Source organism: Lactuca serriola, chromosome 2, assembly GCF_051521515.1.
Source record: "Lactuca serriola cultivar US96UC23 chromosome 2, Lser_US96UC23_V15, whole genome shotgun sequence".
NCBI classification, from domain to species: Eukaryota; Viridiplantae; Streptophyta; class Magnoliopsida; order Asterales; family Asteraceae; genus Lactuca; species Lactuca serriola.
The window spans coordinates 198,617,825-198,633,504 of NC_136409.1; the positions used below are offsets into that span (position 1 = coordinate 198,617,825).

Below are 15,680 nucleotides of genomic sequence, written 5' to 3' on the forward strand. Positions count from 1 at the left end.
TCTACATAGTTTAGGTTTATTTTTATGAACTATTTTTTTTATTGTATATTCTACTTTTAGAATCATCTTTATGTTATTAGACATTTATTGAGTGTACTTTAGATTTGTTATTGGTGCATGTTACTTCTCATGTTCTATTTTTATCCTTTTTGATTAGATTATATTATAGAATCAAGGCCTAAGGTTCCATTAATCCATAATCTGATTACATAACAAACCAACAAGGAATGAATTTGAATTTTCACTCTCAGTATCCCATTATCTTCTATTCCTGGGTATTTCATTATATAATCTATTACTTCTAGTTTATGATTGTTTATTTATATTTGTTTTGGTGATTGTTATTATTAATCAAATAGTAAAGGCCAAAGGGCTCCAAAATTTTAGTTCGATTAGAGTCTTCAAATTGGTAGAGTCGTCTCTGTTTACGAGTATATTATTTTTATTATTTTTGTTTTCCATTATTAATATATCTATTTGACCATATAAAAATAATTTATTTTTAGTTGCTACAAATTCATTTAACATTCTATTTCTATTCGTTCAAATTTTTTTTACATGTCAACGTATATTTGAATCCCGATGTTAGTATGTATATATGTATGTGTGTAAATGATTGTTGTAGTTCACAATTCCTTTTGAATATGGTTTTAAAATTGTAACTGTTCAAACATTTGTTTTGCATCTAAAATATTGTGTGATAAATGATAGTATTAAACTATTATAACAATAAGAGGAAGCTATATTTGATTTGCATTTGAACCTACGAGTAATATATATCGTTGATAGCATCAAAAAAGTTGTTTATAAAAAGTTGCTTATTTTGCATATCTTGTTTTCAGCTATATAATTCGACTGATCTATTATTGTTATGAAAATAAATATATATTTTTTTAAAGGTCATAAGTTACTCTTGAAAATGGCTTAGAGGAATCATTTACAATGACCAAATAAACAAATCTAAAAATGTTTTATAATGATTAGGTATGAAACTAAACTAAAATTGAAGACAGTTTTGGTAAAACTTGGAAGTATAGGGATGTAAATGAAACCTGAGAGAAATAAAATAATAAATGGTAGTATATATCAACTTCAACTAAAATAATAAATGCAAATGAGATACAAACACAAAAACACCTCACTATCGTGTAAAGGACCACACGGAGACCTGACTAACATTTACCATTTTAACCTTCCACGACGGCGCTACACGTCACCCCGACGGGACAAAACCATACCCTGCCCCACCCAAACCTACCGCCACCGGAATTTGGCGCAGCCCATCTTTTATTTATGTCCCTTTCACCGGATTCCCCCAAACACCCAGCAAATTTCACATTTTCACGTCTTCAAGACCTTTTTCTCATTGGTGGGTCCATTGTATTATTATTATTTTTTATTATTTTATTTATCTGCTAAGACCCCTAAAAAATTGTAACAAATTATAAAAGAAATAACAGAAATTGATTTATGTAATAAATTGATTTTGAGTTTTGCATCTTATTATAAATCCAATTAAACGATCGAGATACTACCTTATAAGAATATTTGTTTCAAGTTTTTCACCTGAAAAAGTAAAAAGTTTCCAAATTTTAAGGTGGTATTTGGTTAGTGAATGGAATCTTTTAAAATTTAGATAATGTATTTGACTAACATGAAATGAAATTGGTATTTTGTTTGGTTTGCAGATTTATTAAAAGAAATATAAAATAATGTATGTATATAACCAAAATACATTTTTATGATTTTCTATAATTTATTACCACTTTAAAAACTGATAAAACTTTCATTTATTAAACTCTTACCTGCTGAAACCGATGTGTGCTAGCTTGTGATAGTGGACAAGTGTGTGTAAGTGTATGTGTGGTGGTGGGCATTGGTATTCAAACAGGGATGGGGTGGCGTTAGTGTTGGTGTTGTCGGGGTGGGGTTATTACTATGTATGTTTGTGTCGGTGTAGGTCTGAGGTGGGTGATAGTAGGTGTAACGTTCGAGTTTTCTAGCTAAGCATTAATAAGATGATATACTTGTAATGGTCAACAATCGTAACCTTTATATGAAGTAAATAAAGAGAATTATTGAGTATTAATTGTTCTATGTGCAGTTTTATATATATATATATATATATATATATATATATATATATATATATACACACACACACACACACGCTTAAAGTTATATAATAAAATAAGAAATAAAATATGCATCTTAAATAGAATAATAATTAGGTCGAATAATCTTGATGAAAGTTGAAGTAGTTATGATGAGAGTTCCAGAGATATAAGAAACGCTCAAATCAGACTTAGAACGAAGAAGTTATGGTTGTTTGAAGTTTCACGTTCTACCCGATACGACCACGAGTGCCGTAAAAAGTCAATTGTAGATAGGTTGCTTATTATTCTAAGGAATCTAAGCACAAAATTTGTAGTAATCGTAAAACCGAGAGCGTGCATATAGAGAACGTCCAAATCTGACTTCGTATGATAAAGTTATGATTTTTTGAAGTTTCAGTGCAACAGTGCAGACATAGAAAATGAATTTTAGATCGATTGATTGTTATCCGAAACAATCTAAACGAGAGTTGAAGATCTCGTTAATAGGATCCCAACGATATAAATACAGTCGAAAAACGGAGTCCGTATGTAAAAGTTATGAATTTTACATGGTCATTAGTAGTGTAATCTTTGCAAATTGTTAAAATAAAGATCAGCTGAGAATTTGCCAACGGGGTCATATGAAAGTTGTAGTACTCGGAAATACCTACGCGTGGATATATAGAACATAAAAAACGAAGCTCGTATGACCAAGATATGAATTTTTGAAGTTATGTCCTCACCTACTCATTTTGCCACGTCGCTTCATTAGTTGATTGACATGTGTCCATTTTTGAGAGGTACCCTTGCCGACCAAGCTTGGGCGCAACGCACGTCCTGTCTATGCGTGGCACGCCTTCCCCAAAATCAGCTTATAAATTCAGATCTCTTGCCCACTCTTCCTTCACACATCCTCTAAACAATCTCTCTCTGATACTCTCCACATTAGCCCAAATTTTCTTAGTATTTAGGGTATTTTGGCGAAGATGTGAGGCCCCTGAGAGCACGACATCTAGTAGCTAGCAGACCGGAGTTCGGCAGTGTAATTTTCGAACTTTTGTCTAGAAAATTTCTGTAAGTTAAATTACACTCAAGCTTACTTTAATGTAATTGTAACGTCCCGATTTTCAACCAAAAGTTTTTATTTTTAGATATTGATATATTAGCGTATAATTACATTTAGTGGAAACATGTTGCGAATGCGTGTGTGTACAGTCGAACATTACCCTTCTCACGAACCAATGAAGTGCCTGAAAACATTTATAACAACTGGGTAAGCGCTATGCTTAGTGAGTTTCCCAAGATACCATATACCACAATACATATACATGCATACAAATGGGCCCCGCCCAAAGTACATAATGGGCCCCACCAGCCCAAACTACCTAATGGCTTTGCCCAACATACATAACGCGCCCCGCACAAACTATATGGCAGGCCCCGCCTGACATACATAACCATACATAGAAACTACACATTAAGTTATACTGATACAAGCACATAAAAGCTATACTATCGGATCTGTTCTATTAACTCCTATGTTTTAACATACATAGATATATATTATAATAATACACGATATAGTGAGATAACTCGCATGGACAGTTACTCGGACGATTGATAGATATCCCTCCAGCATAACGGGTAATGCATCTAATAGGTATTAAGCTAATAAAAACAAAAATACATTTAATGAGTACCATATATACATCCAAGTATGAATTGTAAAGCTTAAGGAAAGCTATTTGTTGTTGTAACCGACCGACAAAAAAGAAGACATCAACCTCACTCTTAAATCATGATTCCTAAGAGTGATTCTTCAATATGGAGCAATATGTTCGGCTTCAACATTCCTTACACAAACAAAGAAACAAAGATTAATATACATCTAAAAACTCGATTAATCGCTTTCACATCATGTCTACTCATAAAATCTACAATCTTCTTCCTTAAGGTCGAACATACCTTAGAAAATTTAACAATTCAATCAAAATTTGACTAAGAAAAGTAATTATAAAAACAATATTGATTATGAAGGCTATAAAATCAATAAAAACAACACAAATAATGTCAACAAATAAACATACTCAAATATGAATTGCAAAGAAATTACATCTTACCGCCAGTGTTGTAAATCTCACCGAGTTTGTCGATTACTCATCCGAGTACTCGCTACTCGGCCCTTTGCCGATGCGAGTTACAGAATCCCGAGTACTCCCCGATTAGCCCCTTATTGAACTAAACAGTTTTGTAAAAATCGGCCAACTCGGTGACTAATATGTATAATTTACTTAATGATTTATTATTTAACACACATATGTGATTATTACTACCTATATATCTTAAATTTTCAGTAATTATTCACGAAATGAGACCATTATGTGTTTTCAGTTTTTGTGTATTCAGATGTATCTAATTTTGTTATATATTTCAATCAACTTATGATTTTAACTTATGATTTTGACATATATAATTTCTTTAAAAATATTTCTACATGAATTACCGAATCCGAGTACTCCCTGAGTATTCCCTAATCGGTAGTCGGCTGAACAAGTACCAAGTAACGAGTTCTACAACCTTGCTTACCGCTAGGTTAGGCTGTTAAATGTTCCAGATCTCATTTCAAAATTGCTATAACTTCTTGACTAGATGAAAACATATATTAAATTGATGTATATTTTTCATCAAAAGAGCCTTTTAATTGGAAATATGGGATTGAATCTTCAATCTTGAATTCAAGAATATGTGAGAAAAACTGCAAATTAACTATATTAGCCTTTTAATTGGAAATATGGGATTGAATCTTCAATCTTGAATTCAAGAATATGTGAGAAAAACAACGATTTGTGCTTTTGGTTGAGTATATACATCGAAGTAGGGTTGTTTTAGAGAGAAAAGGGTTTTGAGGTATATGGTGGGAATATAAATTAAACACAAGGGGAATGAGAAGTTGAACTAAGTGGGAAAGAAATTTTGGGTGGTACATAAATGAAATTTTAGCAGAGCGACAAACAGTGGCACAAACATAATATGTGCCACTAAGGTGTTGTTTATTTTTTTTGTATGCAGATCTTTTTAGCATCTTCTGTCTGCACCGCGCATACCATGCACATACATTTGCCTTCACAGGCTATTTAATTAATTATTTATTTTTTGAAGACTACAGAGCAAAAAAGGTCTGCGAGTCATCTTCTCAGCGCAGATGTGAACCATAGTCTTCTAGCAACTTCAAACATATTCTAGCCTTAAAGAAACATATATATATATATATATATATATATATATATATATATATATATATATATATATATATATATATTTGTTTTAACTTAGATATATTCCAACTTTATCTATGATAAACAGTTTGGAAAAAAAGTTACAATACTTCAAGAAAATAAGTTCGACGACACAAGCATGACCTTTGTGACAATTTTAGAAATAAAAATTTAATTATAATAATGGTTGTTGGACCTGTTTATATAGATATGAGAAAAAAATATTAATATTGTCTTATATTTTGTGCCAAATTTTATAAAACATTATTTAATATAGTATCATGATGGGTTTTATATGTTACGAAAATCTTATTTTGGCAGAAAAACATAAACCCCAAGTTCACATGCACCCTAAATGATCTATGTTCTCACTATGATTTTCAAACAACTATTGAATATTAAGAAACCTAGAAGTACATTGCTATTTTCAAAAATAAGTAAAAGGTTATTAGAAAATACTTACCTTATGTTTATTGTAGTAAATAAACAATTATTCCTTCTTGATCTAGCTTTAGAAAGCAAGCACCAGAAGTCCTGTGCCTCTAATGACTCACACCCAAACCATAGCAAATTGGAGACTAAAAAGGAGAGAGAGGAGATAATGAAGGATTTTCGTGTCCACCTCTTGTAGAAGGGATGAACGAAATTATGAACCCTCAAGAGGGTTTATATAGTGATAGGGAGGCTAAGGACAAGACAGTTTCCTTAGATAAGTTTAATCCCTTTTGCTTTTCCCCTTAAGGCATCCAAGTTTCTTTAGAGTCAAGAAAAGCTTTAGAAACCATCTAGAAACCCCATAACCATCTAGAATTTCATCCCTCCTCATAGGAATGTTCTAGAATTGGTCAATGTTCAACTTTTGAACATTGTCAACTTTAGTATTTCCACTTTTAATTAATCCAATTAAGCCCAAATTTAAGTCCAATTAATTTCTGATTAATTATTAATTAAACAATACTATTTCTAATTAATATATTATTCTCATAATATATTAATAAATCATTTATTTTTATTTCTAATTAATTTATTAACTATATAATAAATTAATAAATAAGTCTCTCTTTCCAAATAACATTCCAATTCATTACTAGGTTTGGGGGAAATCCAAAAGGACTTTGATAATAATTAAAGATTATACTAATTTAGTTATCGGCTTAGACACCTAATCCAACATATCATCATTTTATTGTGAAAAACATTTATAGTCGGGTTTTAATTGATTTAATTGAAAAAGTAAAATGAAAATATTCAATTTAAAATTGAATTTTATTTTTATCAATTTATGTGTCAAATTCTTTGATCCCTAATTACAATAACTTTGTGACCAAAATTTGTTGGCTTTTATCACACACACACACACACACACACACACATATATATATATATATATATATATATATATCCGTATAATTTTATTTTCACTTTTTATACAATAATACATGAAAGTTGATCTCGATTTGTTAATCGCCAATAATAAAGTCATAAAAGTATTAAAAAATCTTTTAAGTTAAAAAAAACATTTTATTTAGATTTTAGCAGCCTACAGATGTTAAAAAACAAATAGGCTTCTTCTTTCAGACTGCATATGTGGTCTGCAGACTGTAGACATTTTTTCTTAGAAAAAGACAAACAACACCTAAATGTCATTTTTTTGTAGTGTTTAGGAACTATATTCCTTATGTTTTGTCCTTTATGATTTTTCAAAGCTATAAAGACTCAAAGTGTTCGTAATATGATGAAATTATGAAAGTTGTGTTGTATCGTGGTAAAACTAAAGAGTTGTAAGCTTTGATAAAGTTATGAAAGTTTTTGTAAAACCCGATTTTAGCGTGACTGCATACCATGATATTTGTACACCCAAAAGTAATAAAGGTTTTTCAACAACCTACTTTAAAAAAATGTGGCATATCTCAGACATTCGCGTTGCGATCTTCAAAAATATGTTATTGTCACTGTTCAACTGACATAACTTAAATCACACCTTACGCATTACGTTCTTTGAGTTCATGTCATGACACATTTTTCCTTTGACACGTCACGAACCTATCATAGTCGCGGTGTGTTTCTCATGAAATTTCAAAACCACTTATTTTTTATTCATTCCACTTAACTCCTTACTCATACCAATTTAATATTAAGTCATTAATACTGGAAATGGTGTCAAGGTCATTAACTATTTTGGTAATATTTCTAAAAATAGCAGGGTCATTTTGTGTTGGCCTCATGACCCAAATAAAATAGGGAAATGTATATTAATAATGTGTTGATTTATCAAGGAATTAATAAGTTAACTAGAAATTATTTTGGTAAATTAATTAAAATGATTTAATTAATTAAAATATGTTGAATATATCATAGGGATTAATTGGAATATTCCAGAACCTCCTGGAAGACATCATATGTACGGTTTTGGTGTTCCTTGGATAGGGATAAGACAAATTTGAATCAGATAAGGATAAACCATAAACTTTGTGTTAATCTGAGATTCTAACAGTTACTTATAAATAGACTACTATGGTAAACCCTAGAGCCAATTATTACTCACCCTAAAATCATCCATACTCTTTCTCTATTAATCTCCATATCCGAAAATCACAACCTCTCTCATAGGGTCGGTGATTTTTGAATAACCCTAATTTGTGGATACTTTCTTTTGCTATTTGGTGTGAGGGTTTGATTCCATTAGAGGGGTTTTTATCTGGATCCTTCATCTTGCAACAAAGTGGCACACACAAGATCATAAACATGAGAATACGAGGTCAGTAATTCTTTCTATGATGTTTTTCAAAGTATGCTACTATAATAAAACATAGATTTTAGGTAGCATGTGCACTTAAGTATATCAAGTTATGATTTTTGTGCTACCTATTAGTTGTGTACTTGATTCTTACAATCCCCAATAATTAATACATTTCACAAGTTAACAATTCATATTGCATTTAATATTCAAAACGTCATTTCAAACCATCACTTTACAAGGTACGAGTTCGTATAGTTATGTATGAGTTAAGTGTTCACTCATACACTACCAATATAATGTATAACCTTGAGATTGTACTCATTAGGATCCCTATAGCCTAACCCACTACATTGATAAGTTTTTGTAGGTTCGTGGATATTATCATAAGCTTAGAAGATTTATAAGCTTTGGACATTTAGAAGACCTTTGGTTTGTAATGACTTTTTAAACCTTTGTTTTGATATATGTTGTGACACTCTCACATGAAATGCTTTTATGAAACACTAAATGTTTGGAAATTTATATTTGGGGCATTCTAACCTTGAAAATATTTAAATTAAACTCTGGGACCATTTTTCACAAACTAAAACAATGAATTTTTTTAGTAAAGACTTTTTAAATAGACTCATGTTGTCATACAAAAGGTGTTACAAAGAATACCAACCTTTCAACTAGAAATAGTTTTCCAACTAGTTTATTAAACATAACATAATTGTATAAGACTATAAACATAGAGAATTTAGGTGATCCATTCACCGATAGGACAAAACTATTTAGACTGTTTTTGGCGCGCCATAACTAATTGATAAGATAACTTATTTTTCAAGTTTTTTTTAAGTTATCATGTTTGGTAAACCAAAATATAGTTTATAAGCTAGTTTTTGAAAAACTACTTAGACGAACTTTTTTAATTTTATTTTTTTAAATTTTTAAATATATCCCTTAATTATTTATAGAAAACATTATTTGAAATGTCATTTTGTGTTAGTTTATATTTTTTAGCTAGCTTATCAGTTAGTTTTACTAAACGGCAAAGTTTATTATCTATCTTTTCAGCTATCAATTAGTTTTATAGCTATCAACTAGTTTTTTATAAAACAATTAACTTTTTAACTATTAACTAACTTTTTAGCTAGTATGTCAAACATAAAATTAATGAAAAAAAATACCACGAAACCTTATTTCTTGGCATAATGTTCCCAACTCCTCTAAATAATAAATCACATTTTTTCGAAATATGTTTGTCAATAGATGTCAATTCGTAGTCCGTAGACCTTTTGTAGGCACTCAGATTAAACTTGTTCGTTTTCTTATATTTACTTTCATGCAATCTAATGACTAATATAACTAGAATAAGTAAACATCTCAACTAACTTTGCAAGTCAACCGATATATTAAAGCCCATAAAAGGGCCCAACTATACATTCCAGCCCTCTAAGCCTACGAATAATCAAAACAGCCCATAGGATTCGTGTCTTATGACAAACCTACCCACTACCACCAAGTACAATGCACCATTACAAGCTCGCATAGCAGAACTGCTCACAACCGCCTTCCCTTCCGAGCTCTTCGTTTTTCAGAACCAGTTTCTCGATTGATTTTTGTTTTTAGCTCTGAACAATGCCAACAGGAGAAGATTATAAGATAAAGAAGAAGAACAAATCGATCAGGAAGAAATTGCGGAGCGAGTCATCGAAGGTTTCTAATCGCATCGCCGCCATCATCGCACAAAAAAAGCGTCGTCAGTCCGGCAAACGCAGAATGTGTCAGGTATAATTAGTTGTTTTTGCTTAAGATTTCTAACGGTTGATCAAATTTTTGTGGATAATTTTGAGTATTTAATTAAACCGTGTCAGGAAATCTATAAGATTATGTTGCTCATCTCTGTTTGTTGGAGTATGTTACTTAGACCTACATAAGCACATGAACATCTATGTAGTTCAAATCAATTTCCTGCTGAAAAACAGTATATGACACTAATTTTATGCTGTATGCTTCTACTTAAAGAACAAACCGAATTACCTGAAAGAGTTAATTTTTAGCTTGTAGTCGTAGCACTATTGCGTGCTATATAAGCACGTATGACGAGCAACCGTGTACCTCATCTAAAACCTCAGTTTTAATGCAAATGTAGTTGCCTCTATGTTTTCATGAGCTCTGATTTGTGATCTATATGACACGTTGGTTACCTGAACATTAAAACAGTATGATCTAACTGGAAGATATTTTCCTCACTTTTACCACCTTTTTGTTGCAATGATGCAGGGAATGTGTTTTAGCCTCCCTACTCTTGAGGATCCTTTCCTAGACAAACCTACAAATCTCGATTCTAAGAAAAAGGACAAGACAAAGAAGACCAAGAAAGTTGAGCCATCAAAGGGAGTTGATAATTTGTCAGAAAAAGGAAATAAAAGAAAGGCTAAAGAAGATGATCAATCAAATGGAAAAAACCAGGAACAGAAAAGGGCAAGGGTCGAGAAAGATTCAGATAAAAAAAGCACCAAGAAACTTAGCACCACACGTATTTCAAAAGATGAAGGCTGCCCTTCAAAATTCTTAATCTCATGTTTGAAAACAATACAAGATATGATGCATCACAATGAAGCATTCGAACCAGGAAAGCCTCTGTTCTTTGACTCATGGGGCTTTGATTTTTGGAGATGTTATTCAAGTGGCAAACATGTATTGGAAACAAATGGAAGTTGTACAATGGAACAAGTTGCTTGGATAGCATCAACTGCTGTTGACACCATTACAAATAAGGAAAAAGAAGGCGTATCTTTCACCACCCCTTACCTTTTATTCCTTGTACCTTCACAACAGAAAGCAATACAGGTACGTTCTGTATGCAAGCCATTAAAGGAATTTGGAATACACACAGTCAGTCTACATCCTGGTGCTTCCATAGATCATCAAATTCACGGGTAAATTACATTAACTTTATAAAACTTGAAACTGTTAATTTTTCGGATTGAATTTATTTCTGAAACTCTGTTCATGTTACAGATTAAAAACTTGTGAGCCGGAGTTTCTTGTTTGCACACCAGATAGACTTGTGGAGCTTGTTTCCATGGAAGCCATAGATATTTCTGGAGTTCGTTCTCTGGTATGCTTGCTATATTGTTATTCATTATTCAACCTGTTTATTTTTTTATAACATTAAACTAATCAATGGTTTAATTTTAATTTTTGCAATTATACAACAGATTATTGATGGATTGGGATCTTCTACTGAAGGAGCTTACCTTGAGAGCATCAAATCTATTCAAAAGCATATTTCTGTTGACCCACACACTGTGGTTTTCTGCCTAAGTGACACATATTCATCTGATGTGTCAAGTCTTCTGCCAACTCCAGTGTGCAGATTGTCACGAGAGGAATCCCTTATCAACAAGAAATAGCAATGTACTTCCATTGATTTGTTTATTATAGCATCTTAATTTTGGGTCTTGAATCATGTTCATTTAGTTTTACTAATTAAAAATTACTAACATGTTACAGGAGAATGAACCTGTGGTTTGTGTGTATGATTGATTTGGAAGATACAGATGAGGATGATTTAAGCAAAGGTGAGGTGGTGAATGGTGATTATATTTATATTAGTGTTGAGAACTTGAGACGGAAGAGTATAAAGATATTCTCACAAGAATGTCTCAGGATACTTTAAAAGGGAAATTGAATGTGATTTTTAGGAGAGAAGATGTAACACAATTGCAGGACAATGAGTTTTATTGTTCTCAAAAGTCAAAACTACTCATTTTTTATTCACATGTGGGTATCCTTTTTTATTTTTGACCTTGAATGTTTTATATTTGCTAAAATGTAAAAGAAGGCATTAGGCAGGCGAGACAAGCAAAATCGTGACTGTTGTATTTGTAGTTTTATTGCCGATTAGAACACTGGAAAGTGGTAATAGTTTAGTTGCTGTGTTCTGGTTATGCACTTATGCTTGAGCTTTTTTCAGGGCTAATCACTAAAATGCTCAAAATGGGTGGTGGATTCCTATTACAAAATAACTAATTTTTCAACATGCATCTCAAAGTAACCAGCCATTTTATTATCAGTCTCACCCTTTTATTTATTTATTTATTTTTTCGTTTTTTTGTTATTTGATAAGCAGATATTTATAGTGATTATTTTTGTAAGGGTTTGTCAACTTTTTCAAGTGTTTTAGTTTAGTCGTTATATTTTATTTAAGCTGTCATTAATCATTAATTTGTATATTTATTTTTGACAATCTTTATAAATGGTCCCTGTGGTTTTTTAGAATATTAAGTTTAATTTCTACCATTTTTTTTGGCTTCAATGATTGTCTATATGGTTTAAAAACTTTTTATAAAGAGTCGTTATGGCTAACAATGTCTATTTTGGTCCGTTAAATCAAAGACATGGGAGGGCAAAATCATGTTTTACAAACCAAATGACCATATTAATGAAGTTTTAAATAGATAAATAAAAAATCGAGTTTTTGACCATAATGGGGTAGTTGAAAAAAATATTTACCATTTTAGTGTACTTTCAAAAATATTTACCAAAATGATGTTTTTCTAATTTTCTTTGCTTTTTAGTTTTCTTTTCAGTTTTTTTTTTATTTTATTTTAAATATATTTTTTTCTCTTTTATTCCACCTTTTTATTGTTTTTTTTATATATATTTTTTAAATGACAACTTTTATTTTAGTTTTTTTTTTAATACTTTTTTTACTGTTATTTTAAATAATAGTTTTTTTAATTTTTTTTTCTGTTTTTTTTAATATATGTTTTTCTTATACAACCTTTTTATCATCAAATTTTCGCCATCAAAAATTAAAAATACAATATATTTTAAGGTGCAAAAACTCCAACATTCACATACAATATTTTTAACGTAAAAAAACAAACAAAACCTCAACATAGTTTATTACAAAAAAAACACCAAAAAATGAACTCCAACATTGTTTATTACAAAAACAAAAAAACATCACAATTAGCTTGAATTTGAACCAGAACAAAGACCATAAAAATATTTTTTTGAACTACCTTAGCATAGACGGACATCGTTTTCGGTATGAATATTAAAGAAAGAAGAAATGTCAATCTTTGTGGAATTTGTAGGCAACCGGAGCATAATCTAAAACAATGCCCGTCAATGTCAAGGTTCTTAAAAAAAATATTTTTATGGTATTTGTTGTGGTTATTTCCTCTTTTTTTTTACTGGTAAGGATTTGTTACCGGTTCAAATTCAAGCTAATTGTGATGTTTTTTTTCTTTTTCTAATAAACAATGAAGGAGTTTATTTTGTGGTGTTTTTTTAACAAACAATGTTGAGGTTTTGTTTGTTTTTTACCTTAAAAATATTGTACGTGAATGTTGGAGTTTTTGCAACTTAAAATATATTGTATTTTTAATTTTTGATGACGAAAATTTGATGGTAAAAAGGTTGTATAAGAAAAACAAATACTTAAAAAAAAGGAAAAAAAACAGAAAAAAAAGATTTTAAAAAAAATTGTTATTAAAAAAACAGTAAAAAAGGTTAGAAAGCTAAAATAAAAGTTGTCATTTAGAAAAAAAAAAAAAATATATATATATATATATATATATATATATATATATATATATATATATATATATATATATATATATATATATATATATAAACAATAAAAAGGTGAATAAAAGAGAAGAAAATAAGATATTTAAAAAAAAAAACTAAAAAGAAAACTTAAAAGTAAAGAAAATGAGAAAAATACTATTTTGATAAATATTTTTGAAAGGACATTAAAATGATAAATATTTTTTTCAACTACCCCATTATGGTTAAAAACTCTAAAAAATCTTCATAAATGGTTGATGTGATTTCTCCGGTTATTTAGCCGGTGTAAGTGATGGTGTTGCAGACATCAACATGAAACGATGTGATCAAATGTTATAATTAGTTATCGAATTTCTCTAGGTGTTTTTTACTTTAGTCATTATATTGTATTAAAGTTACCGTTAGTCATTAGCCTTGGATACGATCTCCGAGAGTGGTTGTTCATTGTGAGAGAAAGAGAGAGACGAGGATGGAAAAGTTGGTATGGACTTGTGCTACTAATGGGACAAAGGGTAGATGGGTATTGGGTCGGTGCGATGTTTTTTTCTATTTTCTTTTTTCAAATAGTTTTAATAAAAGAAAATGTAAAAGAAAGTAAATAGAGTATGTGACATCCCCATTTTCACGGCCAGAAAAGACCGATGTTGTTTATGCTTTATAAAAATCAGAGTACTTCATTTTATAAAAATGTTGCGGAATTTGTTCCCAGAAAAACATGGTAAATACGTTATTAAAACATTTTCGAAGAAACGTATTTATTTCATTTTAAAACGTTTGGGATGTCATCGTTAATACAGAAACATAAGCATAAACAGAACTTACAATTATTTACACTAGTGATCTACATCTCTTTAAATCTCTCAGTGTAATGTCACTTCATATCAACACCTGTGATATAAATAAACTGAGTGGGTCAGGTTGGGAAACCTGGTGAGTACATAGGGTTTTCAACCCACAATAATATAATTATTATGTTTAAACAATCAAACAATCAACCCAATTACCCATCCCCATTATCTTCTTTATTCTTAAAGATCTACCCTAAGAATCAGCTATTTCTCATTCATTCATTCCTAAGGATCATCCTAAGGAAACAACATGAAGTCCATTGTTGCCAATAACACATTGGTCAAGCGCAGCTGCTAATATTGTCACTTAGGCTCAGCTGCCAGAATTAGGACATTTTCTATGAGGCGCTTCTGCCGGTATTGACCTTTAAACACTACTGTCATGGTCATAAGGCTCCCTATTAGGCGCAGCTGCCGATACTATCCTTAGAGCGCAACTGCTAGGACGTTTACCGTAGATCTAAATCATCTACGGGTTGTGGCGCAGCTGCCAGTGCTCATCTATAGGGTACTAGGTCCACTGCTGCCAATGTATACCTATAGGGCACTAGGTCCGTACTACTAATGTTCCTCTATTTCAGCTTTTATCCATCATCATTCATCTACCCATGTTTTACCCAACATATCTTGTAGATATAAAATACTTTATACAGTTTACATCATTTAAAACATGTATAAAAATCTTTCACCAGCATAGACAGCAAGTATTTAGACAATATGCACACATAGCACGTAAATTTATAATAAAATACTTCATATCTATGTGTAAGATGAAAGTAACTATGCACTCACTTGAAAGGTGGTGAGTCGGCACTCAGGACAGCACTTCGTTACTCTTAAAACAATTATCCCTTGACGAAACCTAGTATCATTACCACTAGAGTTTAGTCTAACGCTTGACGAGACTAATTTAATAGTCTAGCTATATTACTATTATATAAGCGTTAAATAACACTCAATATAGCTCATAATAATAGCCTAAATAATTATTTTAAGGTTCTAACAATGTTACTATAATTAAATAAAATCTATATTAAATATACTATAGGCGTAGCTCACTTACAGCGGGTTTTTATTAAAAACCGGGCTTCGCTGGAGCAGCGTTTCCGAGCCGAAAGCTTTTCTTCTCGGAGCCGTCCGGGGCTTTCTT

At 30.9% G+C, this 15,680-nt stretch overlaps 1 protein-coding gene across 1 annotated transcript; it reads left to right on the top strand.

Moving 5' to 3' along the window:
- The first annotated feature begins 9,607 nt into the window (after positions 1–9,607).
- On the top strand, positions 9,608–12,049 carry LOC145088069 (P-loop containing nucleoside triphosphate hydrolases superfamily protein). The gene is made up of 5 exons (XM_079026274.1): positions 9,608–9,881; positions 10,377–11,035; positions 11,118–11,217; positions 11,318–11,516; positions 11,613–12,049. The coding sequence occupies exons 1-4, from the start codon at positions 9,732–9,734 to the stop codon at positions 11,510–11,512; spliced, it is 1,104 nt and encodes a 367-aa protein (XP_078882400.1). The 5' UTR covers positions 9,608–9,731; the 3' UTR covers positions 11,513–11,516; positions 11,613–12,049.
- The last annotated feature ends 3,631 nt before the right edge of the window (positions 12,050–15,680 follow it).

Coding starts and splice junctions, on each gene's coding strand:
- LOC145088069 (XM_079026274.1), top strand. CDS start 9,732: ATGCCAACAGGAGAAGATTATAAGATAAAGAAGAAGAACAAATCGATC. Junction 9,882..10,376: donor GCAAACGCAGAATGTGTCAG/GTATAATTAGTT, acceptor GCAATGATGCAG/GGAATGTGTTTTAGCCTCCC. Junction 11,036..11,117: donor ATAGATCATCAAATTCACGG/GTAAATTACATT, acceptor TTCATGTTACAG/ATTAAAAACTTGTGAGCCGG.